Source organism: Asterias rubens (genome assembly GCF_902459465.1).
Source record: "Asterias rubens chromosome 8 unlocalized genomic scaffold, eAstRub1.3 super_scaffold_89, whole genome shotgun sequence".
Classification (NCBI taxonomy): domain Eukaryota; kingdom Metazoa; phylum Echinodermata; class Asteroidea; order Forcipulatida; family Asteriidae; genus Asterias; species Asterias rubens.
The window spans coordinates 1,540,744-1,567,847 of record NW_022985693.1 but is presented as its reverse complement, the minus strand read 5'-3'; the positions used below and the strand labels follow the sequence as shown (position 1 = coordinate 1,567,847).

The following is a 27,104-nucleotide window of genomic DNA, read 5'->3' as shown; positions in this document are numbered from 1 at the left end:
GCACCGTTAACTGAACTAGCCTAAACTGACCTGAAGGGGCGCTATTTAAGGGGACCGTTAAATTAATAGACCATTCTTTTGCAACGTCACAGCCCGAGTTTTTGCCAACCCAGATTGGAAAACTATGGAAAGCCGTAAGTGCAAATTAAGAAAAGATCGCTATTTTTTGTAACAATGTAACCAAATTGTTGATTTTGTTAAAAACAAAACAAATAATTGTGAGAGGCATTTTATTTAATTGAAAATTTGCAGAAAATGCTGAATTTGGTTAAAACATCTGTTTTTAAGATTTAGTGTTTTACTAACATTCGGCCGACCATGCCAACCAAGGCGGTTTGTTTATCAACAAAAGAAAGGTCTATAGGCTTCTCAATCAAAACAACGCGAAGGGCATTGAATGGAGGCGGGGAATGAAGGGGGGGCTAATTTTATGACGAAAAACTGATAACAGTAATAATTATGATAGGGCGAACCAATAATGGGAAAATAGAACGCTCCGGGGATCACCTCGGGAGTCATAGTTTTAACCATAGCACTCGAAGCAGTCAATATTTGTATACTGTCGTCTTTGAAAATGTTTTTACTGTACATGCATTGTGTCCGTAAATATACAGTACACGATGTATAGTACATTACACTAGTACATTGCACTGCATTATGTGCATGTGCATGCTTTCACGACGTACGACGCAGCATAATCATGTATGCACGCATAATGAGTTGCGCGCGCGCCCCCTTGTTGATTGAGAGCCGCATGCGCAGCAGAGAGAGTCGAGTGTATGGGGGATGCGCACATGTGCTGCGCGCGTAACTGCATGCCATACTGAAGAACTCTCTTTCGCCGCATCCGCATGTCGTGTCTTGTGATATTCTCTGTCCACCCCATGCCATGGAATTTGACTGATTGTCGTTCCCATATTTCCATTTCAAGCTTTCGAATTTTTGATAGACTACAGTATTGTATTTGGTAAGTCATATTATTATAAATTTGGAGTACTCTGAGTGTTAACCTGTATGATAATAATGCCGTCTTTTGCACTTGGAAGTTGGATTTGGTTTGGTCATGCATCCATCCATGGTGTGTGAGGCAATGGCCAATGACAATGTCGGGGAGGCCTGACCTGAGGAGTAGAAAGGCATATTTCTGGAACTCTGTGTGTTCAAACTTAATTAGTATGCTCAGCATCATTTTTTACGGTCCTACTACTTGCCGTCAACTCGCCGACTTGCCGTCAAGTCGCCGTCAACTCATTTTCGTGCCGTCAACTCATTAAATTTACATGAAAAATCTATAAAAAGGGGGCACGGAAGTGTTAAGTCTGGGCTAAACTACATATTTCTCATGGTTTTCGGTACAAATTCATTCACAAAAACGACTTTGTGTTGATAAAAAAAAAGTACCAATCATTGACATCTTGGGCCAAGACTAATCATTGTGAAAAAGCAAGATGGCGGCCGACAGTTTTTTGGCTTCGAGAATTTTTTTTCACGAGAAAAAAAATCAATTTTTATTCCGAAATATGACCTAAAACTTACACGAATGCTCTTTGAGCTGATACTTTACACAGTTCTATGCTTCTTTTGTGGATTTTAAATGTATATTGGAGGAGTTGACGGCGAGTTGACGGCGCAAGTGAGTTGACGGCGAGTTGACGGCAAGTAGTAGGACCCATTTTTTATGGTGGTTCGAATGCTTGAGGTGTAATTGTAATGGAGTTATTTTCAAAGTGCCTTTTTATCTCTTCCATAAAATGTGGTTTATCTACTCTTCATCTTCAGGTAAACATGATATTGATAAAGAAGGTAAAATGGACAAATTTCCTCCGTATCCGAATTATTGTTATTCATACAATTTTAGTAAACGATTATGATAGCCTAAAAAATAGTGTATAACTCTTGCTTTCTCAACAAACATGACATATGCAAAGATTGAATGAGTTGCTTTTTTGGGGTTGAAAAATGCTCTTTCCATGCTTTTTTATTAAAGGCAGTGGACACTATTGGTAATTACTCAAAATAATTATTATCATAAAACCTTTCTTGGTGACAAGTAATGGGGATGGGGAGAGGTTGATGGTATAAAACATTGTGAGAAATGGCTCCCTCTGAAGTGCCATAGTTTTCGAGAGAGAAGTAATTTTCCATGAATTTGATTTCGAGACCTCAGATTAAGAACTTGAGGTCTCGAAATCAACCATCTAAATGCACACTTCTTGTGACAAGGGTGTTTTTTTCTTGCATTATTATCTCGCAACTTCGATGACCGATTGAGCTCAAATTTTCACAGGTTTGTTATTTTATGCATATGTTGAGATACACACACTGTGAAGGCTAGTATTTGACAATTACCAATAGTGTCTACTGTCTTTAAATTAATAATAAACTATAAAGGGGTGAAAAGGCACAACACAAACTTTGGAAAGATTTCCTGTCATTACATTTTCGAGGGAAAAAATTGCCAAACAAAAGGTAACAAAAACGTTACCAATCAATCAACAGAACCTGTTTTTTGTATTTAGGCCCAGTACTGTTATTATTTATACCCAAGCTGTGTCCTTTCATTTAAAGTAAATAATAATAACCCTTTTCCCTTTCTCTTGCCTGATAGCTGAGGTTGTTGTTTGTTTAATTAATCTGATATAAATAAAATGGGTAGTTCAAACTCCTCAAAAGCTTCGGTCATTGTGTTTTCACTAAAAGCTTGTCTAGTCTGATGAAAAAAACTGAGCCAGCAATGCAATTTAAACTGCCTCCTTTGTTCCAGAAAGAATATCCATGCAAACTGTGCAGTTTGTGTCTATTCGTACCTCAGTACAGCTGCAGCTGTCTGTGATAAAAATTGCACACAAATTTGTACAATGTAAGTTTTTCCAAAAATGTGCCATGACATTGCCTGATTTCTATAAGTAATTGTCAAAGACTAGTCTTCATTTGGTGTATCTCAACATATGCATAAAATAACAAACCTGTGAAAATTTTAGCTCAATTGGTCGTCAAAGTTGCAATTTAATAGTGAAAGAAAAAAATACCCTGGTCACACAAAGTTGTGTGCTTTCAGTTGGTTGATTGCGAGACCTCAAACTCTAAATCAGAGCTCGAATTCAAACTTGTTCGATATTAACTTGTTTCTCAAGAACTACGTTACTTCAGAGGGAGCAGTTTCTCAAAATATTTTATACTATCAACCTCTCCCCATTACTCTTTACCAAGTAAGGTTTTGGATAATTTTGAGTAATTACCAGTAATGTATGTCCACTGCCTTTAAACAGGCATGCAACTCTTCCGCGGATTTCCGTGTTGAATTAAAAAAAAAATGATAAGTGCTAAAATAGAATTTATAAAAAAAAAAATTTTGGAGGGGGGGGATTTATTTTTTTTTTTTTCTGGATTGAATTTAAATTTTTAGGCTTATACATGCCTGACAACAACAATGTGTTGGATTGCCCTTTCACCCAATTTTTTGCTTGGGTCTGTCGGGATTATTTTTTTTTTTCTTTTTTTCCCCTCAGATGTCAAAGAATGCCCAAAACTGCATAAACATTTCATGAAATATCTAATTGTCTAACAAGAAAAGTATTAATCATCTTATACATCTTGCTTTAAGCACTGTTTTTGCGTCTTTATTTTGGCAAAATTCAATGTTTTACATTATAACACCCCTTCCAAATATTCTGCCTTTTCATTGGTTTAGAGCCTGTCTCATGGTTTGTCTTAGTTTTACTAGACCGCGGCCAGGCATCATTTGCTGTGTGATAGTGCATCACTTGCCGAGTGCGATAGTCCGACGACTATCACATGGCGTGCAGTACCTAGATGTCTTTTTACCCACCTCTAACCCAATCAGTTGTGCATCTGTGTATCATCTGAAATGCGCGTATGAATGTTAGGTGTACAAAGATGATAAATAGTCTGTTGGGGTGTTAATGTGTCTCGAGATCACCACTGGAGTCGTAGTTTTAACCATAGCACTCAAAGCAGTCAATATTTTTATACTATCAACCTATCCCCATTACTCGTCACCAAGTAAGGTTTTGTGCTAATAATTATTAATAGTAATTATTAAGAGTAATTATCAATAGTGTCCACTGCCTTTAAGTTTAAATACCTCAATTATCTAAGAGGTTGTTATGGTCTGTCAAAAATGCTTACGCTGGGGACTCAAAATCTTCTACCTTGATTTAGTTGAAAGGCATGGGCCGTCAAAATTGTGTATGATATCTTGTTAGGAACCTCTTAGTTTATTACAATGTTTAAATAAACAAAATAGCTTTCACTTATGAAAATATCAGTATCCGAATTTCAGGCTTACAAATAGTCCTCAGTCCATATAATAAAAAAGATGCCATAAGGCTGCCCTGCAATAGAACAGGACAGGGTCTGACACTTCAATACGGATGGAGTACAGTTAAGTTTCTTTGCTCTAAAAATACACTGATGTGTTTGGTAGCACTTTGGATACACGTTTAGTCTTCACGTTTCCAACACTTGTGTACCAGCCAAAAAGTAAAATTATGGTTATAAGCACACTTGAGCTTTCTCTTGAATGTTCTCACATGTTTCTTGTTTACTAAATTCATGTAAAAATTATTTTGTGCCTAAATTTTCCAGTATGAATGGCACCTGCTGGTTTGGGTCATGTTTGAGTTTCGTTTGGTAATGCTTAAGCCAACCAGCAGCAGGAGACTTAAATGCTTGCTAAAATTAACTGACTTATTCCTGGCGGGAGACTCATTTTCCCAAAATGACTCCAACATCGATGTGGCCTCCCTGTCTGCCATTTTTTATTTTTTGTCTGGACTCGGGGTCTCATCTGGGATTGAAAACATGGCTGTCTATATTCGTTTCCCCTGAAGAAAGTTCCAAAGTTCATTTTAACATAATACTAGTGTGTACATTGTACAATACAATGCTTTTATTCACCCAGGTGTATAAAAGCGGGAGGTACTTGCAAGGGTATCTGCAAGGGTAGAGGTTGATATGTGTATGAAAAGGGGAGCTGAGAAAGTTAAATGTTATTGGCCCAATGACCAGGGTACTCATGTAAAGCGCATTGATACGGTTATTTTGAAAAAAGGGAATAAGAGGGTAGCAAGAAAGTTCTTAAAAATGGCTGTTTTAAAGTTGTCAGAGCCGGGCCGTGCAATAAAGGCCTGAGCCAAAGGTGAGGGCATTTATTCTGAAAATTAGCGAAAATTCAATGTTTGTACATTATTTTCTCCAAAAATCTGTTTGGTGTGCGCCAGGTTGTGCGTACAGGCGTTTAGAAATAGTGTCTGCGCTGTTACTATGAATTGCGTCGCGCATAATAAAATTGGCGTACACGGAAGCAGGCAGTGTTGAACATCTCCAGCTAGTCTTTATCAGCAGTTAAACACCCCCATGTGACGCGCTCTCCACCAATAGGAATAGCGAAACTGTCTGGGGTAAAAAGTGTTTTGCTGAAACTTTGCACAAGTGTATCGGCGGTCTAACCGGGCCTTCCAAAGCTGTCCAAAATACATTAGCTAGACAACATTGAACTTTGAAGAGACTTACACATGTTGTCACAAAATGGCAAGATGGATGTTACTTTGGCCATGTTCAGACAGGGTACTAAAGTTACCAGAATGGTTTAACTTTAATAGCAGTGGTGGGGGGGGGGGGGTTGTCTGAACGACCTCATAGCTGTATAATTTGCTTTACATCATGTATCTCTGTAAGCTTACACTTGCATCATTTTATCAGAATAGTTGATACTTCAATACATATTAGTGTTGAAACATAATGGCTTAATTTCCAACTAATCGTTTCAGATTATATAATACCTCTATGATGTCTCTAGTAACTGTAAATGTTTACTTTGCATTGTAAACAAATATTATGCTTGTCGGTTGATGCACTGATCATTTTTCTCAGTACAAACTACATGGTAGTCACTGGCCCAACTGTTAATAAGTTATCAAGATTGTCTTTGGCAATAGAATTTTTAACCGAGTCTCACTCATAGATTGAGTTTATAAAACAAGTTCCCCAAGTTGGCTAAAAACAATGCAAACAAACTAGGTCATTCAGACATGTACTAAAGTCGGTAGTGAGGCAATGTCAACCCATTGGTTTTAACTTTGTGTGTCTGATCGCGCATAGAACTTTAACAAATTAAGTAAAAACCGAATTAGTTCAATCGGTCGGGTAGGGTGGTTCAACTTCCGGTTTATTCTTTCATTACATTGTGTTGACAACAAAATACAAAACGACCTCATCCAGTTTCAAGTACTCTCAGGTTACCAGTGCCCTAGGATGTATTGGGGAACACGCCATAATTTGTGAAAGCTGGATTTCTTTTTACACGATTGTTGTGGATGTACATGTAGTTTTGTTGGGTCATGGTGCTGTGTGACCTCTTAGAATCAAATAAACCTTATCGGGTTTAACTTTGAGCTGTCTGAACACAAGGGAGTTTTACTTTTATGACTGCCCTTTCAGGTCTCTAGTAATAGTATGCTGTCTGAATGTTTTAAATAATTTAACTTATTGCCTATAATACATGTTAAAGCTGTAGTTCAAGTTGGTAAATAATCATTGTCCTCCTTTTTCTCATTGCACAAATCTGTGTGCCGCATGTAAACCTTGAATATTAAATAGACCGTAAGTCTTGCCTGTATTTAAATGGGAAAACACGGGAAAACAACGAATTTTTTAGTATTATTATGATATGACACAGTATTTGCTTGCAATTGCTTTAACCAACTTAATTCTGTAGTCGGCTGAGTACATTTTGGAAAGATTGCAAACTGCAATACCAAACATCCAACCCTTTAATACCCTTAAACTTGCATGTTTTTTATGTGAATTTCAGTAATGTCTTCCACCAAACAAATGTAGGGCACTATGCAATGTCATTTACAATTGCAAGTCTAATTTATGGCTTGATGTGCATGGACAGTCTGCAGTTTGCCAATATCCATAAATGACTACAATGTAGGCCTATGCACCCATATCATCTTGAAGTACATACAGTGTACGAGTATGACAACCATGGGAGATATGGCTAGATGTGTTATTGTATTGATGATATGAATTGTTTGCATTCCCATGCAGACTACACATTTACTATGTAAGTAGCATGATCTATTTTTGTTATCCCTTTGCATGCTACCATTCATTACACACACTTATCCCTGCCCGCTGGAATCTTTTTGCACAATCATTAAAATTACACACATCTAATAATAATAATAATAATAATCGTATTTATAACGCGCCTTTTGCCAAAGGATACAAAGCGCCAGGTATTATTACTGCAAGGAGTGGGGGCGATTTTTGAGATAATATAAGACCTAATCCTTAAGCACAATGTAATGGTTTACAAGGTGCTGTGGCGCAATATGCTGCCAATCCAGCCAGGAACACCGGGGCGAACCCCTTCTCTTTTCGACAAGTGCACTGGGTTCTTTTACATGCGTTTAAACAACACATGGGACCAACGGCTTTACGTCCCATCCGAAGGACGAAGCAATGGTTATGTGTCTTGCTTAAGGACACAGGTGTCACGGCTGGGGATTCGAACCCACACTCTGCTGATCAGAAACACCAGAGTTTGAATTCGGTGCTCTTAACCGCTCGGCCACGACACTTCCACATCTGTACTCGAAAGCATTTTTCTGTGTGAAGGAATTATTTTATTGCAAAATGCAAAATAAGATAAATGTAGAGTATAATACGGACAACCAGGTAGTTCAAACAGAATTGAATTCGAGTACATAATTTATTAAGTACACACTGCCAAAGCACAGCGAAAAATGTCCCCAACACCATGGACAGTTCTACCCTGTTTCCCTGCTTGCATAGGAAAGCTGCCATCGCTATCGTCAGATTCGGCCCCATCTTCCATAGATATGTGTCCGTTATCTGGCCCAATGTCAATAGACATAATCCCACTGAAGTATTATCATCTCTATCGTCTCCCAAAACATCCTTAGACTCTTATTTTCCAAAGCTAGAATTCGCGAAAATCTTCCAGAATGCTGCCTGCGGCATCCATTGTTACTCAATTTTGTTTTACGGTGAAAACAGTCACAGAAAAACTCGGAAAATACAAGATTTTTTCATGAAAAACTGTCGCGTATTCGTTCGTAACATGTCCTCTGTGTATTGAAGTGTATAAAAAAAGTACCCGGATGGATGTCAGGGGTCAAAAGAAAGCTCGATTGTGTGCAAAAAAATAGCACGTTGTGTTGGGCGCAAATATGCGCCCACAGCAGTGAGGGAATAAACGTTGCCGTAGCACGCAAAGGGTTAAAGATCTTGGTGCGAATATTTACTTGACCCATTCCTTTCCTCTTCAAATTTTTACACATTGTGCATCATGTTGACTCTAAGACTTTATTTAAATCTACACAAATTCAACCTAGCGGAAAGCCGTAACAAATCTTTGATTTCATGTGAAATTATTGTAGCTAAGTCATAGAAGAAACATTAATCTATGAGAAAATTGTTATATGCAAAAAAAAAACAGTTTAAGGCATGATGTTTCCACCCAGCAGAGTCTTTCTTGAATGACGGCTACACGTAAATGACAACACAGAAAGATGGTTTGAGGATACATACATGTAATATGTGTCAATTTTTATACTTTTTGTTTAGGCAACCCAATACCTGGAACTGTAATTCCAGATAGTCACCAGATGGGCAAAGGCTATGGGTTTCAATATAAACAAAAAGTAAACACAAAATTAAAATAATTAATAAAAAAAAATGTACTTACTTTTGAAGCGCTGAGCATGTATTTCATTAAATTTTTGATATTTTACTGTTTTAAAACTGAACACTCTTTTTTACATTGATTCTTGTACGTTTTTTCCTTTAAATTCTGTTAAGTTGGTCCATTGGACTTGTGGCTTCATACATTTACAAAAGGCCACGTGTGAGTTCGATTTGAACCTCTCCGCAGTACACACCTTGCTCAGTCAAAAGTTTAATGCTTCATTTTGAATTCCTAAGACTACATCCAGACCTGCTTTCTCAGCTGGTAAGGGGCTAAGTTTCATGACGTATATAAGGATTGCAAACGCCATGTGTGCCTTATAATGATACCAGTCCCTGCTTATCTGGAGGTATGGTTAGTGTTGAACCCTTGTATAAATGTCACCCACGCTACTGTCTGCCACAAATGTAGAGGCGTGGAATTACATGGAAACCATGGCCTCTTATGCCCTGGTCTTAGCCTTAGTGCCCCTTCAAAAGATTCCCATAGATTTTCCATAAGAAGTGCCCTTTACAAGATGAGAATGGCTTTGCCCTCTCAAAAATGAAGTTTCAGGGCATATGTACATGTAGTAAAGCCAAGTAAGCATATGCAAGAAAATATTATTAATGTAAAATAGGTGTTCTAAATATTTAAAAAATCACCAGTGGTGTAACTTGTCCTTGTGTTTTCTTCTATTTACAGCCAGAGAAAAGGTTAAATTAAACTCATTGGTTTTCAGACTAAGCATTTTTATAGGAATCTGTTGTAGAAAATCCTCAAAATCAATAGCAATGGTGGATCAAATATGTACATAGAACATGTAGTTGAATGATCTTTATTTTATTTTCCCTCAGAGTTAACCTTGGATGAAGATAACATTGCAAGATGACAAAAACAGCTAAATCAAAAGATGTTGTCAGGGCTCGAGGAACATGGGGCAATCATTTTGAGTTTATTCTGTCCAGCATGGGTTATGCTGTAGGTCTGGGCAATGTTTGGCGGTTCCCCTACATGGTGTTTGACAATGGTGGCGGTAAGTAATCAAAACGGTTGTTTTCACAAATTTCTACTGGAGCATTTTAAGGGCACCAAGGCAATGACTAAGCCACTTCGGAGTTCCAGCTGCGCATGTCTGTTACTGCTGACAACGGACTAAGTCTATCTCCCGTGACCTTTTGACAGTACCAGCGGGTATTGTCAAAAGGTTACGGGAGATAGACAAAGTCCGTTGTCAGCAGTAACAGACATGCGCCACTGACATTCCGGAGTGGCTTATTGAGGGCATAACAATTTTGCGAAAGGCGATACATTCATTCAGCACAGGCCATTAATCCGGAGGTAGTTTGGTCCAGTGTCCCTCTAGTAAAACTTCTTTGTTCAACCCTGAATCATTTAAAATGAATCATTGGTATTGCTGGTCGTTTATTATTTGATAATTAAAATGGGTCTTAGTTTATTGATTTTCATTGATTTTGATTTCCTCAGTAGTTTGACATTTCTTTGTACATGTTTAGCACAGTTAGAAAAGAACAAGGAAGTGAATCTTTGTGAAATTCATATATTAGATTTTGACATGATTTGTTCATCCCATTAGGTGCCTTTCTGATCCCGTACTTCTTGATGCTTATCCTGGCTGCAATACCAGTTATGTTTCTTGAAGTAAGCTTTGGCCAATTTTCCAGTCTTGGCTGCATCAGTTGCTGGAAGATCAGCCCGCTCTTTAAAGGTTTGTAGATGTTGTTGTTTTTGTTGTTGTGTTTATCTGCAAACCTCTGCTGTCTTGTACTGCTGAAGGCAGTAGACAGAAAATTAATATTATTGCATGAGTTATTTGTTTATAAACTAGGACTGAATAAATATTGTGAGGTATTTAAAACGAAAGACCATCGGTCGTGATTTGCTTGGACGGACGCTAAAATCTTTGAACTTGTTGGGCCTGCAATTCAGTGTTATTTCCTACAGTGATTTAAGCAATTGCTTCTTGGGCCTACAGCCCTCATGAAGTCCTTTGGAATACTTCATTTTGACAAAGAGGATATGGAAAGACTTGGTCTGGCATGAGATTTGATGAGACCTTACTTTGATGTGAATGTTCTTCATTTGTTCTTATTCAAAATATGTATGTAAAACAACAAATCATTGATTTCTTTCATCAATTGTATTCAAGAACTAAACAAAAATGTAGTAAATCAGTGAAATTTGTATGAACAATCTTTTTATAGCTGCCAGTTCAGTTCTTGGTAGAATTAAATGTCAAACTGTTATAAATTTGAGTTATAAAAAGATTTTAAAATGAAAACTTGTCTATTTATACATCCCTGTAAAGATAGGAATAGAAAAGTCAGCCCACAGATGGTCAAAATACATTTACCCAAAACCCCAAACATTGTACATGTATTGCAGGTGTAAGTAACAATCGCATAAGTAGCAGTTTCGTTCACAAAACTGCCATGTAATTATTGTCCACTCCAAAGGAGTCAAAACCAAAGGAAATCAACACCATTGTACAAGATGATATTATTTATGTTAATCAGTTTCCTGTGAGCGCAGGTTGGGTGCAGTGCATACATAATTTGATCTGGATAAGAACTGGAACATTTACGTACACACACCTTATCTGTGTGTACGTGTAGGAACGATTTGTACACCATCATCACTCTGAATATATTATGATAATTTGCAGCGCAGTCCAAAATGAATTTCAATGTGGAATAGGAAGGTCCTCTGCACTCCCAATTTATCAGTTTATTTAAATGGGTTAGTTAACTTGCCAACAAAATTTATTTTAACAACAAAGACATATTAAGAGAGTGCTTTTAAAACTGAATATCACAAAACGTTGTTAACAGTTGCAAAAAAGACCCACATTTATAACTTCAAGTACTAGGCAAGCTATTGAGGTCCATGTATACTACATGTAGGTAATGTAGTTTCAGAAAACTGGACAAAACTACCGATACAAGCTGCCATCAAATATTCAGAAATAAGTTAACGATCGAACAGAGATGTTCTGAGATTGTTCTTAAACACATCCAGTGGCTGTGATTGAAAAAAAAAATCAATAATTTAATTGTCTCGTATATAAGGAGTCCGTAGATGTTAAAGTGGATTTTATTTTTAATAATAAACAAATTATTCTTATTAATATTATTCAACATTTATATAGCACCTCTCCAAAGGAATGAAGTGCTTTACAATCAATTTTTAATCAAAAAGCACTAACAAAAATCATACTGATGTTCATTGAAATTTGTTATTTTATATAAAATAAGTGTTTAAAGTGATCCTTCACCAGTTAATAATGTAACTTAACTCCCTTGCGTTTGTTAATACCTACATGTACATGGATAAAATGTATTGTGCTTTGTACTTAACTGATTTTATTGTTAATCATAGCTCAACATTTAATATTTATTGAGAACAAAATCCTATTTTGTGACTGGTCATTGCTGACAATTTTTATTATTTGTGTTATTTCCTGTTTTATTCCCTCGCACTTACGAGTTAACAGTAATATTGATTTATGAAATAGTTAAATAGTTGCTCATGAACAAAATTGGTCCAAGAATAGCTGTACAAATGAAATTAGTTCATTGTTTGCACAAAGTACATGCCATTATGTATTTGTCATGACATAATAATGGCCTTGTTTGAGGCAGGTATTGGGATAGTCAACAATCTATACATACTACAAAATTCATGTATTTGTCATAAAGGTCATATTGAGGCAGTAAATGTCAACAAGCTTTTATTTTTTAAAGTAATTTTACTACTATTTATTTGACCAGAACAAGGCAAAATGTACAATATATAAACAAATGCACCTAATAATTATTAAGCAAGAAAAAAAATAAAATAAAAAATAAATTGAACAGAAACGCCTTAAATCTTTAAATATCTTGGGCCAAAACAACAATGAATACAACTGAAAGTGGACGATAATTATACAACAAAAAGATAGCAATGGCTATGTAGGTTAGATTGTGAAAGTGAAAGTGTTTTCAGTTCGTAGACATTTTATCTCTTCCTCTGTGCCATTGACATGTTAATCTACAAACAAACCAAAGACAGCATTTAGTGAACCAACTTATTGAACAGAAATTGCATGACCAGGAAGTACTGAAGGAATTATTGTGTAATTTTTAGGTATTCTGAAACAAGACATAGCTAGCACCTTATCATGTTGTATAATGATTGAAACCAATGTGTTATTGTTGAATTACAGTTTCTATTTTCTAGTTTCTATTTTCGCTAGCATACGTTGTAAGTACACAAGACTGTGTTATACTTGGGACTTAAATCTCAGGTTATGATTTGCCCTTGTATTAAAATATTAAGTAAGCAAAATAGCTGAACAAAGCTAAAGCTACAATATACCTACAGTGAAGATGCATCAGCGAGTTCTGTAGGATGCAATGTGTTTTCCTCATTTTAATACATCATACGTTTAATACCTTGTTGCATTTTTAACACAGCTGTAGTCACAATTATAAAACATGTTTAAAAAAATCAGTGTTGCTGCTATGGATATTGAAGATTTAAGTTATTCAAGGCCTAGCTTTGTTGCAGAAACCACCTTTGTTTTTCCTACAGATTGTTTTTCATGTTTATACAAAAAAAAATCAATCAAGATTGATCTTTGTTTAAGGAGGAGAATTGACCGTGGGTGTGGCTTATCTTCTTCCGTCCATATTTGTATTAAAACATTAATCTGTTTATCTGCCTTCGTATTTAAGCCATTGGACCCTTTCGGTTCCGAAAAAAAAAAAAATCACAGATTTACAAATAACTTACAGGGTTTACAGAAGGTAGTGGTGACTGGTGAAATACTTCTCTTGAAATATTATTCCATGAAATGCTTTACTTTTTGAGAAAACAGTAAAACAATATCAATTCTCGTTAGCGAGAATTACGGATTTATTTTAAACACATGTCATGACACGGCGAAATGCGCGGATACAAGGGTGGGTTTTCCCGTTATTTTCTCCTGACTCCAACGACCGATTAAGCCCAAATTTTCACAGGTTTGTTATTTGATATATAAGTTGTGATACACGAAGTGTGGGCCTTGGACAATACTGTTTACCGAAAGGGTCCAATGGCTTTAAAGACAGTGTCCTATATTAATGAATGGATGATCAATAGTGCCCCTTTGAGGTAGTACAATTGGATTTGATTATTCAGCATTGAAAAACAACTTGTTATTGCACCCCTATGCCAAGTGTTTGGGTGGATGCCCTAATCTTCCAATTTCCTAAAATATTTTTGTAGTTAGGATTTTTAGATTGATGCAATTCAAATTGTTTGATCATGTTGTTCAGAGAGAAGAATGTCTCAATAATATTATGAACAAAGACTTCTCCTGCTGCATCAACTAACATGCCTTAGGTAATGGATTGATCTTAAGCTGTAAAGCTAGTGAACTTTGCTGACGTGATCGAATGGTACAGCGGTCTACCTACCTGGATAGCAAATGTTCTTAAGGTCATACTTCTTAAGTTTTATATTATATTTTCGTTTGCCATTTGTTTTGTTTTCAGGTGTAGGTGTTGCAATGGCAGTTGTTTCATCTTACTTCTGCCTGTACTACAATCTGATCATCGCATACACCATTCGGTACATGGTTGTTTCGTTTAAGAATCCACTTCCCTGGACGGGTTGCAACAATACTTGGAATACTCCCAACTGTTATACAACAGTGTCACTGAGTCAAGGTAAGAACTCATGGGAATGTTGCCAAGCTGTAATGCTTAATCCTATGTGGGTACCTAGGCCGGGTTGCACCTGTTGTTTATAAATAACTTTTGGTTTGACAAAGAGTTTGTTTCGCATCAACAAGTTAATCATCTCTTCTGCCAACTGATATTTGGGTACCTTTTATGACCATAAAAATTGATCTTTTGGTATTGTGTATGAAGAGTTATTACCTATAATGTAATTTGTTTGTTTATTATTTGGCACTTTAGTATACTAAAAACCAGTCGAGGTTAAAAGTTGAGGGTTATTACAGTTATATTTATTTGTTTACTATATGCGCACACAGATTTATCTTCCATAACCTACTTTCGTTTTTATAGTGCACTCTACATATTGTGAGCTTAGATGCATCACACTCCGCATACCGTCGGTGCAAAAATTACATTCTAAACATTCTTTGTTTCTTTATGAGGTTGACTTTATGAGGCTAAAAGATAAAATTGTTATCCCACGTGAGCTCATAGAATGTGGAAAATATTAGTACGTATTTCACTTGCGCTTGTGTAATAACTTATAATATAATTACTTAAGCCGGTCAGATAAGGTGAAAAACACTCTGTTTCTTGCAAGTCTGATCAAAAGACAAATGTAAATATACATTTGTCCTGCTAACATGTCCATTTAACCATATTCAGGGTATATCTGCTTGTTTTATATTTCCCAATTATCTAACCACTCTTTGTTCCTGTTGTTGTTTTATTCTTGGCCATTTAAAGATAACTTGACTCAGGAAGATGTTCAGTTGTCAACGTACAATCCAGGAACTCCAAATACTTCATTCAGTGAGGTGAATCATAGCAGTTTGGATTCAGGACCTCGTCGGATCAGAGCCAGTGAAGAGTATTGGAAGTAAGACAGGGGTTATGTATACTAACCAGTTTTATTTAGAATTTCTAGTTGGACTTCTTTGTGCTATAAATATCCTTCTCTTGTTTACAACATTGATTAACTTCCCCTTTTATTACAATTAAAAACACATTTGAATGTTCTTTGAAAATCAGCCTTTTTGTTAACATTTGTATCACCTTCAACCCCCCCCCCCCCCCAATGTAACATAATTGGTGAGATGAATAATGATACATTTATCTACAGATTTGGTGTGTTGAATGTTTCGGAAGGACTTAATGATATTGGTTCCATCCAGTGGCCGCTGCTTGTGAGCTTTCTCTGTGCCTGGATTTTGGTTTATTTGTGTATCATCAAGGGAGTCAAATCATCAGGAAAGGTGTGTATGCAGACAGCACACTAAAGCTACATCTAGTATAATTTTGATACTAGTAATCAGGTTTCTTTCCTACATGTCAACGTCCAATGCACTGTCTTCACTAAACCATTTATAGGAATACACAAGCTTCCAAGATTCAAATTAGGGGACATACAAACTGTTAGCTTTTACATAACCACGTTACTTTGAAGTGAAATGTTTCTCAAAATGCTTTTACTATCTAACACTGCTGTAGGCTTCCAACCAAAGGTTTTGATTGCAATTAATTTTAAGAGAGAACACAAATCGTATACCTTTCCTATAATAAGTACCGTGTAACTGTAATGTTTTAAAGTAATAACCCCCATCCCATTCTTATTTCCAGGTTGTATATTTCACTGCAACATTCCCCTATTTTGTTCTGGTGGTGCTGTTTATCCGAGGTGTGACACTGACCGGTGCCATGAAGGGCATTCTCTTCTTCTTAACACCAGATTTTGAAAAACTGCTCTCCGCAAATGTAAGCATCTGTTCTGGAATTTTCTAACCGCTTAATAAACAAGTTAGAATAACTCTTACAGTTTCAGTACTTTCCCAGTCCTGCAAAATCAATCTAAATGCAAACTGTTGTTGTTGTGTGTCATTGAGTGGATTAGAGCAGCAGGGACTTAAGCTCTTGTGTTTTGATCAGCAGCATGTGGGTTCCTGGTTGTTACACTTTTGTCCTTAAAAGCAAATTATTATTGCTGTGACCTTTGGATAATACGTAAAGCAGTAGGTCGCATCTGTTGAGTAATGCACGTAAAAGAACCAAGTGCACTCATTGTAAAGAGAAGGGGTTAATCAGGGCTGTATGCTTCGTTTTTGAAAGGGCAAGGGCACCAAGGCATTTTCTTCTTGATAAAGCGCACCCTATGATGAAATAGCAAATTTGTACTGGAGCATTTCAAGGGCACCAAGGCAATGACCAGGGGACACGGAGGCAATCACCTTTGTTGCCTCCGTGAAGTATCAGGCCTGGGGTTTGCCGCGGTGTTCCTGGTCTGACCAGTAGCATATGGCGCCACAGCACCTTGTAAACCATTAAATGGTGCTAAAAAGGTATAGGTTTTAAAGCTTAGCTCCGCATAACTTCTCAGAAAAAATGCTGAGCGCTTTAGTTAAAGCCCCTAGGGTTGTGGTAAAGCTCTATATAAGATCCTAGTATTGGTGTTATTTATTACTTCTCAGTATCTGTCATGTTGAAATTGTGTACATTTCTACCTCAATACTGTTATTTAAAAAATCTCCAATATAAATAAAGTAGTTTCCTTTGGAATTTATTGATGTATGATTTATTTGTACATTGACTAGGTGTGGAAAGCAGCAGCTACTCAGGTTTTCTTCTCCTATGGAGCAGGATGGGGCGGGATTCATACCCTCTCTAGTTATAACAAATTCAGCTCCAATACTTTACGGTAGGTACAGAGCTTACTCAACTACTGATGTAGTGAGTAAATAAGGCATACAGCTATCATAGTAGTGGCAGTAGAAGCATCATGTGATTTTGTGTAACGGTTTTTATGGATTTTTTGCTGAATATCAGTGTTGAGACAAACTTCAAAAGATTCATGTTGGACAAAAAATCAAAATAATTGTGACATCAGTCTTTACAAATGATGCATTTGCTAATACAATTTTAGCTCAACTTTTGGTAAAATGAATATCAAAATAAAACAACAAACGAACAACAATTTATTTGAATTAATAAAAAAAACAATTACAAAAATTTAAATTCGAGATGATTTCACTTTGAAGAAATTGTGACATGAGTTGTGTTACTCATCAGGTTAAAATATAACTCAGGCGTGATTACTGTTGCTGCTATGAACTGTTAAATGCCTTAGAACCTGCAGTGTACTCCAGGATATAAATGATTAGCACTTGGAAAGTTTTTTGCAAAAGTTTATAAATTTGGGGAAAATTGGTTTTGTTAGTGATTCAAAAATGTTGATGAAATTTGAGTGAAAAGTATAGATTTAAATTTTCTATTCATGTTATCCTGGAATACACTGTAAACCATGTAAAATGTTTTTAAAATTTCTCTGCAGTTGGCTTAAAAGGGGAGCAAAGTTTTCAAAACAAATGATGTCTTTAATTATTCTGGTTGAATGAAAATGACTAAAAGATTCAAGATTGATGGTTGAAAAACTGGGTGATACATTTTCTCAAAAACAAATCTGACATTTTGACGTAAGGAGCCAACCTTGAACCTGGGGATCTTTTCAGATACATGTAGATCAAAGTCATATCCTGTGATCATAATTTCTTTATCATCTCATCCGCTTTTATAATTATAAATAGTGGTCGGGGATCCATGTCATTAATCTGTCAAATGATTGCTCCAAGGCAGTGTGTTGTGGTTTTACTTGTATGGAACAATCTAGACCAATTTTTTTTTAATGATGAAAGTTTGTCCAGGCTAATCAGTCATGCTGAGTAAGACTTGATCATGATATCTGAAATGGTCATGCCCTGAGTTACATTCTGTATGTTTTCTGTTTGTTTGTTAACATTCAGTGTGGGTGTGTTGTGTGTGTGCGTGTATAAAAACGCAGACTGATTTATATTCAAAATGAGCCGTTTTATTGTCTATAGTTGATCTTTGTCATCAGTGCATATGGTCTACAGTGGATGGACGCAGGAATTAAAAATGTGAATTCTTTTTATTCATTTTACTTAAAATCACTTCTCTTACCTTTGGATAAAACCAATCCAATTGATGATATTCATGTTTGGGTTTAATTGTTGGTCTGTAGTATTAATTGCATAATACACTTTGGGTGAGAACTTGTTTTCAAACCTTTATGAACAGTTAGTAATATGTATGAAAACCATCCTGTAGAAAATTCAGCCCAGTTGCCTTAAATGAAAAAAAAAAATTCTAAAACCTATCCAACTCTAGCAATTTACTCAATAAAGTGTACTGTTTTCAGGAAATTTGCATTCACTTGTTTTTCATTTTTGCTTCTATCGTTAAAGAGCAAAGGGCAGAAAATCTTTGCAGGTAAATTGATACATTGCAAACTGTACATAAAGTATCCCTTTAGATAAAACTAAATAAAGTATTTTATCTTTATCAAAATTACCAAAAGTGTACTATGCTTTCAATCTCCTGACAACATTAGTAAAAACATTGGTAAAGGGTTGGTAAATAAGTCTCCAATTTCAAAAGCAAGACAAATTTAAAATATATAATTTATCTGATTCCTTAATGATTATTCCCACTGTAGACTGTACCAAACAACAATGATCAAAGGATAATTTAAACACAAAACAAACAAAAAATAAATCCACGGGAAGTAACGTGGTGTTTTTTTAACACAATTGTTGCACTAGTGACTTTATATCTTTCGAGAAACCAAATTTTTGTTCAATTGACAATCAAAATGGCTCATTTGAAATACTTAATTAAAATGTTTGAAACTAATTAATTTTCAAATTTATCTTCTTGAGACAGGCATTCAGCTTTGGAAGGCAGTCTTCATTGTTTGACATCCATATAAACATAAACACAAACACATGCGATACTATAAGCACTTACGTATAAGCAAAGTTTCCACTTAACGGAATAAAACAAAAGGGTGGAGCTACAGTGAATACATTCTCCGTCTTACTGCTAATCCTTGAATTGACTACAAATCAGTGCAAGAACAATTATAACGAGGAAGAAAAAACATACTGATTGGGTTTTGAATATCAACTTGCTTTCCTATAGTTGATATTTGTTGAAGTAATATTTCATTTTCTGGGCGGTTACAATGTGATAGTGATTAATCAGTGCTTATACTTAGTGTGTATAGTATCATTCACAATGTAACAATATTAATGACATACACAAAATGACATAATCTGACAGGTTTACTAGGAGCGGAATGGTCAGGTAAGATGAAAAAGGTTGTCTCTCAAATACACCCAGTCTGGACTGATTACAATAGATATGCTTAAGTCAGACCTAAAAGCTTTTACAGTCATTTTGTTTGAAATGTAAAAAATAAACAAAAAGATTAGTTATATTTCTTCAGAAACTTTACCAACAAATTCCCAAGTCGCAAAGGCAAGTTTAATTGCTACAAAAAGTTTATTTCAAATTTTACCCACTGAAAACTAAAGCAAGCTATTGTTTCATGTCCAATGGTGAAATTGAAATTCACTAAAAAGACATACTCTCTAAAGTAAAAAATCCAAAGTCAACTTTAAGCATATATTAATTTCTCAATGGAATGGAGAGAAAATTACTATGATGCTTAGTTGACGCAAAGCCCTTAGCCCGTTCACACACAGAGCAAAGTGAGGAAAATCAAATGCAACAGAATAAAGGTTCCTATCATTTGAGTTCATTCTAGCACTGTGTCATGAACACCACACACCATAAGAATCTGAGAAATTTAGCCAAGTAGAAATGTACAAAAAAGAACCCACTTGAGGTAAGGTTGATGAAAAAAATTCGACTCATCTACTGGCAATCTTGAAATTGATGTTGCATTGGATTTCGTCAGCTTGTTTGGCATCAAGACTTTATACAGGAGGCGGCATGATATGAGTGCTTGCCAAGCAGACGGAATTTAGGACATCAGTAACTGTCAAACTTTGATCAATCACCAAGCAAACTATCCCTTCATTTATGTAATTATAACCTGCTTCACATTGCCCAACTCCTTAACTTTTCAGATGTTTTGTGACTACAAAAAAAAAGACAGATTGGAAAAGCAAATTCCCTTTGCTGGTTAATGCACTCATTATCAAATGAACATGTTGTGTGGATGGGCTGGCAAACAGACAAAATATCAATACATTGGGTAGATGCATTGGGAACTTTACATCTACTCATGTATTAACACACAAGAGTAAAAATCCTGTTGTGCTTACGTTTGTAAACACTATTTGTTTGACACAACAGAGAACTTATCCCCACAACCCACCATCTGCGAATCGCCGTCGACCAAACAATGGGACACATCCATCGTGCCTTTCAGATTTTCCATTGTAAGGTAAACATCACCAAAATCTGCCCCTGTAAAATTGGGAGGATGATCTCCGGGCGCTACGTGCAGATTTGCTCAATGATTTTTGCTTCAGCTTGCCATGAAAACAACAAGTACATCTTTCTTTAACAGGTCTCCTAGATGCTTCTTTTTAGCCTTAATAATGGTGTATTATCTGTTGTCTTTCTTAACCCGAGGTGTGGTCATATGGACACCCTCTATCAATTGATTCAACTTTAAATACAGTACATGCATTCATGTATTTGCTTATTTGTCTAGCATCTTAAGTCTCTACACTGATGTGTGATACTTAGAAGAGATGAATGTTGAATTAAAATTTGTTCTTGATGAAGATTATCCGATCCGGCCCCAATAAGATCTGAATAAGAGCTAAATAAGAAGCATCTAGGAAGCCTGTTGAGGGTCTGCAAGGATCCCATGGGAGACTGACGCCACTACCTGAACACAGGACACCAGAAACCTCTTCACAGCGAACTCTCAGAAGCTTCCAAGAGACTGCAAGGAATCTCGCACTGGAGATCTAGCTAATATCCACAATCAAAACCATCGCCTGCCGTTTCAAAACTATTGTTTTCAAGGATGGTTGGACATTTCCAAGGTGTTTTTTTTTTTTACAGTTTCATGGAAGCGTCTGGGAAGTTGTTGGGTTCCCTGGTTATATTTGGAAGGCTATCAGGACTCTCATGGAATTCGGTATGTGAAGATTCTGGACTGGCTGCAGCCTTTCTCCAGCCTTTCTCCACCGCCTCAAAGTAGAGCAAGGATCTTCTTGAACTACAAGCAGCTTCCTCATCATTTTTTGTAATATTTGTTTTGATGTGCTTTGTTTTCATTTTCTGTTGACAGGTATCTGTCAACATCAATTAATACCTCATTTTATGTTCCCTACTTACTGTTTCTTTTTATGTTCACCACCCTCCACTTTGAAAAAATACAAAAACATTACAGTGATACGTTGCTGATCAGCATGTCATGTGCCCTGACGAGTATCTTCTCTGGTGTTGTTATCTTCTCCATCATTGGATTCATGGCACATGATTCGAACCAAGACATACAAGATGTCATTGCTGCAGGTGAGATTGGCTTTTTCTTCACCCGTCTTTCTGTTCTTCTTTTACTCTGTATGTTCTAATTATTTCAAAGAAAGAACTGTGATCAACTAAGTGTATCATCTCAATAGTGTCATGGCCTAGCGGTTAAGAGCACCGGATTCAAATCAGTCGTGTCTGATCAGCAAAGTGTGGGTTCGAGTCGTAGTCTTGACACCTGTGTCCCTAAGCAAGCATTTAACTTCGGATGGGACATAAAGCTCTTGGTCCTGTGTGTTATGTAACACATGTAAAAGAACCCAGTGCACTAATATCAAAAAGAGAAGGGGGTTCCCTCAATGTTCCTGAATTGATTGGCAGCATATTGGGCCACAGCACCTTGAAACCATTACATGGTACGTGTAAAATGAGTAGGTCACGTAATTCAAACTCGGCCCCATGTACCTTGCAGGAAAATACTGTATATTGCCTAGCCATGAGCGTCACTGAGTGACGAATGTATGCGCTATATTAGCAGCCACTATTATTGTGCTCTCATGACATCCTAAGGTAGTTACTGGTTTCTTTATTTATCATCAGGTCCTGGACTAGCTTTTGTTGCGTATCCTGAGGCAGTGTCGCGGATATTTGTTCCTCAGCTCTGGTCATTCCTGTTTTTCTTCATGCTGCTAACTGTTGGCATCGACAGTCAGGTAACAAATCAATTAAAGGTTTATCCATCAGGGGTGGATTTCAAAACGATGGTCCTAACCTGGGGTCCTTGGACTCTTCAAGAGCTAATAAAAAAAAAACTTGAGGCTAGTCCCAAGTTAGGATTAGTAACTCTAACTCAAGATAAGATTAATTATTTGCTATGTGAGCTTTATCCCATATTTTGCCTTCTCTTCGGAAAAGTCAAATGAAATTTCACCTTGAAAATTTCTGTTGTATTTTTGTTTAGTTTGTAACATTGGAGACTTTGATCACTGCATTCATTGATGAGTTGGAAAGCAAGTTCCCAGGGAAGGTTCGTCGCTGGAAGTCTTGGATCATCCTCCTTGTCTGCACTCTTATGTTCCTCGTTGGACTCCCATTTGTCACACAGGTAAAACAACGTTTGTATTTTCTCTCTTTGAAACTGTTTGACTCAAAAGGCCAGCGTTCTTTCAAAAGTCCAGAGCCCTATGTTTTTGTACCTTTTTTGCATAGAGTTTAATAATCGATGCAACTACACTTATTAGATTCCTCACTTATTTATTGTACATTTAAAGTGTATTGAAATAAATGTAAGACCTTGTCGGAATTGGTGGCTGAGGCTGTTGCTAAGGGCAGCTCGTGCACTTTACCACAGTGCACTTTAGCTCCACAATGTCGTAATCGCCTTAACATTATACCTTCTAATTCTTATATAAACATGCTACTTTTCAAACTCTTATGAAGATAAAAAGTAACACTGATGAAACCGTTTAAGAGGTCCAATGATTTGACACTAATCAAGTATATATCATTTTGTTTGTAACCTGATCTGATGTCAAGGTAGTTTAATTTCCCTGGTGAGGGTTAATAAAGTTGTGTCTAATCTCATTACCAGGGTGGCACTTATGTGATGACTCTCTTCAACTGGTACTCAGCCGGATTCACCCCATTACTACTGGCCTTGATCGAGCTACTTGTCATATCTTATGCCTATGGTAAGCCCCCAGCCTTGTACAAGTACACTTGATGTTATTGAAATGAAGGTCCGTTTCTTGGGTGTGCTGTTACACACACTAATCAGATGCGTAGTAGGACAAATTGAAATATCTTAATTGTAGGATGCATATCTGCAGTGTCAGTGAATGATGGCAAACTTGATAAAAGAAGATGAAAACCATTTGCCTATTTGCATATTTTATAGAACAAGTTTTATAATACAAGTTTTAAAGACTACAAAGATGCAGAAAGGGCAATTGCTTCATGGAAGGAAATCAGGAAAGTCTGCAGTATACAATGAAAGGAATGCAAGGACAATTCAAATATACAGGAAAGATCCTTGCACTGCACAAAAATATAAACACAAGTCAACCTGTATATTTTCCACACACGCACGCAACTTCAATGTGTATTTATTTGTTATTTTGATGAAGTATGAATGATAAAATCTGAATTTGTCGGATGCGTATGCGCAGTTGCAGCAAGTATGAACCGGCCTTATTCTCTGGTGATCTGAAAGATACAACATTGACAGAATGTGTGTTCCACATGCACTTTCTTCAATGTATGTACAAACGTTCTAATTGCCAATTTCCTTAGAGGAAATAAGTTAATCTTATCGTGAGGAAATTTACTTAACTGTCAGCGTTCTTCTTGACAAATGAGAAAATGTTTGAAGTGATTTTGTTTTCTAGGAATCTTGGTACAATAAATACCAACTGTTTTGTTTTGCAAGGCACTGGTGTTTTAGAATGTTAAAACCTTCAGTTGAACTTTTTGGAATTCTTACAACATACCATTTCAAAATATATCCATATTAAAGATTCTCCCTCTGTATGTAAGGAGAGTTTTCCTAAAGACAAAAGTAAATTATGGGGAACAATGATGTACTTCCAATTACTAGGACACTGCTTGTCTTCATGATGTATCTATTTCTTGTACCCTTTTATGAAGTGTGTTTCTGCACTGATGTTTAGTTGTTAACACAACTCTTTTGTATCTATTGTATCTTTCAGGTGTAGATAATTTCTTGAAGGATGTGGAAAGTATGCTTGGATTTGGACTCAGTATGTACTGGAAGGTTTGCTGGATGTTTGTAACACCAGTCATCATTGTGGTAAGTCAAGCTCTATATTTCACTCTTAACTCTTTAACCAACATCTAGTGAATTTAGTTGTAATATCAATTTTTATGTAGTGCTTTATACACCCAAAGGGCGTCTCAAGCGCTTCCAACACTAGTACCCCTGGTCACATGGCCATTCATTCTTTAAACCATCTTAGCTTCCTTAGGATAGACAGCCTGTGCTGCCAATTATGTAGTGTACTAAGCTAAATCAATCACAAGAAACATCCCGCCCTCACAGGTACCCATTTACTCCTGGGTGGAGAGAAGCAATTATAGATGAGTGTCTTGCTCACACAAGCATCACGGCCGGGACTCAAGCCTTCACTGTGCTAAACAGAAACAGGAAAGCTCGAGTTCGGTGCTCTTATCCGCTCAGACATGACACCCTACATCACATGCTCTTTAATCATTAGATGATTTTGTTTCAAAACAACCTTCTGGAGGATACCTTGAATGGTTAATATTGATAATCTATGAACAATTTGTAGCTTGTTGCCATAACTCAGTCCTTTACATAATCTTACCACAAAATCTCACCTGCACATTGAGCATTGGATCACCCAGGACTAGTCTTCCACTATTTGGTCCGTCTTTTTTGTATACACATTCTGATCACTGGAAATGTTACCATTGTTTTCCTACAGGGCATCATGATATTCAGTTTCATCGACTATACACCAGCTGTCAATGGAATTTATACTTTCCCACCATGGGCCGAAGCTATCGGTTGGACCCTAACTCTTTCATCATTGCTGTATGTGATTGGTTATGCTGCTTTTTATCTGGCCACATCTGAAGGAACTCTTTTAGAGGTAAGTCTTCTTGGATTCAGAATGCAGACACTAATGCTAAAAAACAGAAGCTAAGAACCCGGATCTCAGACAAAACTGTTGAATTTCACTCCGAAACGTCCAAATTGTATGTCTATCCGCGACTAACTACACGACTAGTGTAGTTTGGCGCATCAATGGCGCATTGATCACATAGGTGGTGTGGCATGTTGTTCTGACAGCCGGGTATTTTAAGCTTCCGTCTTGTATTATCGTAATCAAATTATGTCTGAATGTGTTCTATATTATGATTTGACTGGCTGTCTATGAACATTTCCTTAAAGTGCTTTGGAACACAATGTTTTGTAAGTGGCAAGTGATTTTTATGTTGAAGTATTGTTCATTGATAATTTATAAACAAGAAAATAGAATTAGCTGTTGCAAACTGCTTACCAGCCAAAAGGACCCATGGTATGAATGCAAACAAATAGTTAAAAGCCTGATGTTCCAACCCTATCAGAGTTTTCACCGTAGCACCTTGTAAACCCTTAATATAAGGTGCTAAATAATTGGGTCTCAGAATTCTTTCTGAAAGTTTGTATATATATTCAGTGCCTTGAGTACCTTGTTTGGTAGATACGTGCGCTATATAAGACTTTGATATTGTTGTTGTTGTTATTATTATTATTATTATTATTAACATGTTTATTATTTTCATAATGCCTGGGGTTATTTTTTTAATTTTTATGAACAGCGATTTAAGAAGTCTATCACACCCACGAAGGAATGGGGTCCCGCCAACAACATTGATCGCATCAATGCTGGATATGCACCTCTCCCTGGCCAGAAAGATGAGATGGAGACTGAAGCTATTCAGTTTGAGGAAGCTCCACCAACGTATAAAGAAACAACGTTTATTGATGTGTCTGTAAATACAACAGAAGACTTGAATGTATAGTTGTAAGTTAATAACAGGGTTTATGTGTTGTCCGTATTTATCGCTAAATTTACTTTTTTCATGTTTAAGTCTTAAGCTGTATGAAAGCAATGTGTTTAGACTGGTTTGTTTTAATAGATGTTAAATTTGCATCGGGGATAAAGAATATTAATTTTTTTTTTTTTTTTTACCCATATACACCGATGTGTGTAGCACTGTATACTCGGTACTTTCCCGAGTCCTGTGAAAAAAACATAGGATTCGAACTGCCTCTAGCTACCGGGCAATCTCGGTGGTCTAGTTGGTATGACACTGCTCTAGAATTGCAAAGGTCGTGGGTTCGAATCCCACCCGAGTAAAATGCCTGTGATTTTTGTTCACAGGACTCGGGAAAGTACTGAGTATACAGTGCTACACACATCAGTGTATATGGGTAAAAACCAAAAAAAAAAAATTAAAAGACTGGTTTGTGTTTCTTAATTGATATGTTGTGTTTTCTTAAAACAAAGTTTTGATAAATTTTAGTAGGAGCTGCGACTGCTAGTTCTGTGTAAGTATATTGTATTCTCGTAGTCGACGGGATAGTGATTGTTAAAATGTTCCCTTCATAGCATGTATGCTAAAATTCCCAGGAAAAATTAACTCTACACAACTTAATTTATACACTCGGAGTAACCCCAACTGTAATATTACTTTACATACATTCATTTCCTTGCCATATGATTATTTGGTTAGTCTTTTTTCTAAAAGTCCTTTTTTATATGAAAGGAAGGATGTAGAATATTCCAGAAAAAGACAATAACTATGAATATTATGTA

At 36.5% G+C, this 27,104-nt stretch overlaps 1 protein-coding gene across 1 annotated transcript; it reads left to right on the top strand.

Annotated features, from left to right (window-relative positions):
* The first annotated feature begins 823 nt into the window (after positions 1–823).
* Positions 824–26,488, top strand: LOC117305527 (sodium- and chloride-dependent glycine transporter 1-like). The gene is made up of 15 exons (XM_033790401.1): positions 824–967; positions 9,580–9,758; positions 10,320–10,451; positions 14,266–14,439; positions 15,199–15,331; positions 15,575–15,707; positions 16,072–16,206; positions 17,040–17,143; positions 21,680–21,804; positions 22,360–22,472; positions 22,721–22,864; positions 23,351–23,450; positions 24,468–24,568; positions 25,224–25,391; positions 26,104–26,488. Exons 2-15 carry the CDS (start codon positions 9,611–9,613, stop codon positions 26,305–26,307), a joined length of 1,914 nt encoding a protein of 637 aa, XP_033646292.1. The 5' UTR covers positions 824–967; positions 9,580–9,610; the 3' UTR covers positions 26,308–26,488.
* Positions 26,489–27,104: the final 616 nt, after the last annotated feature.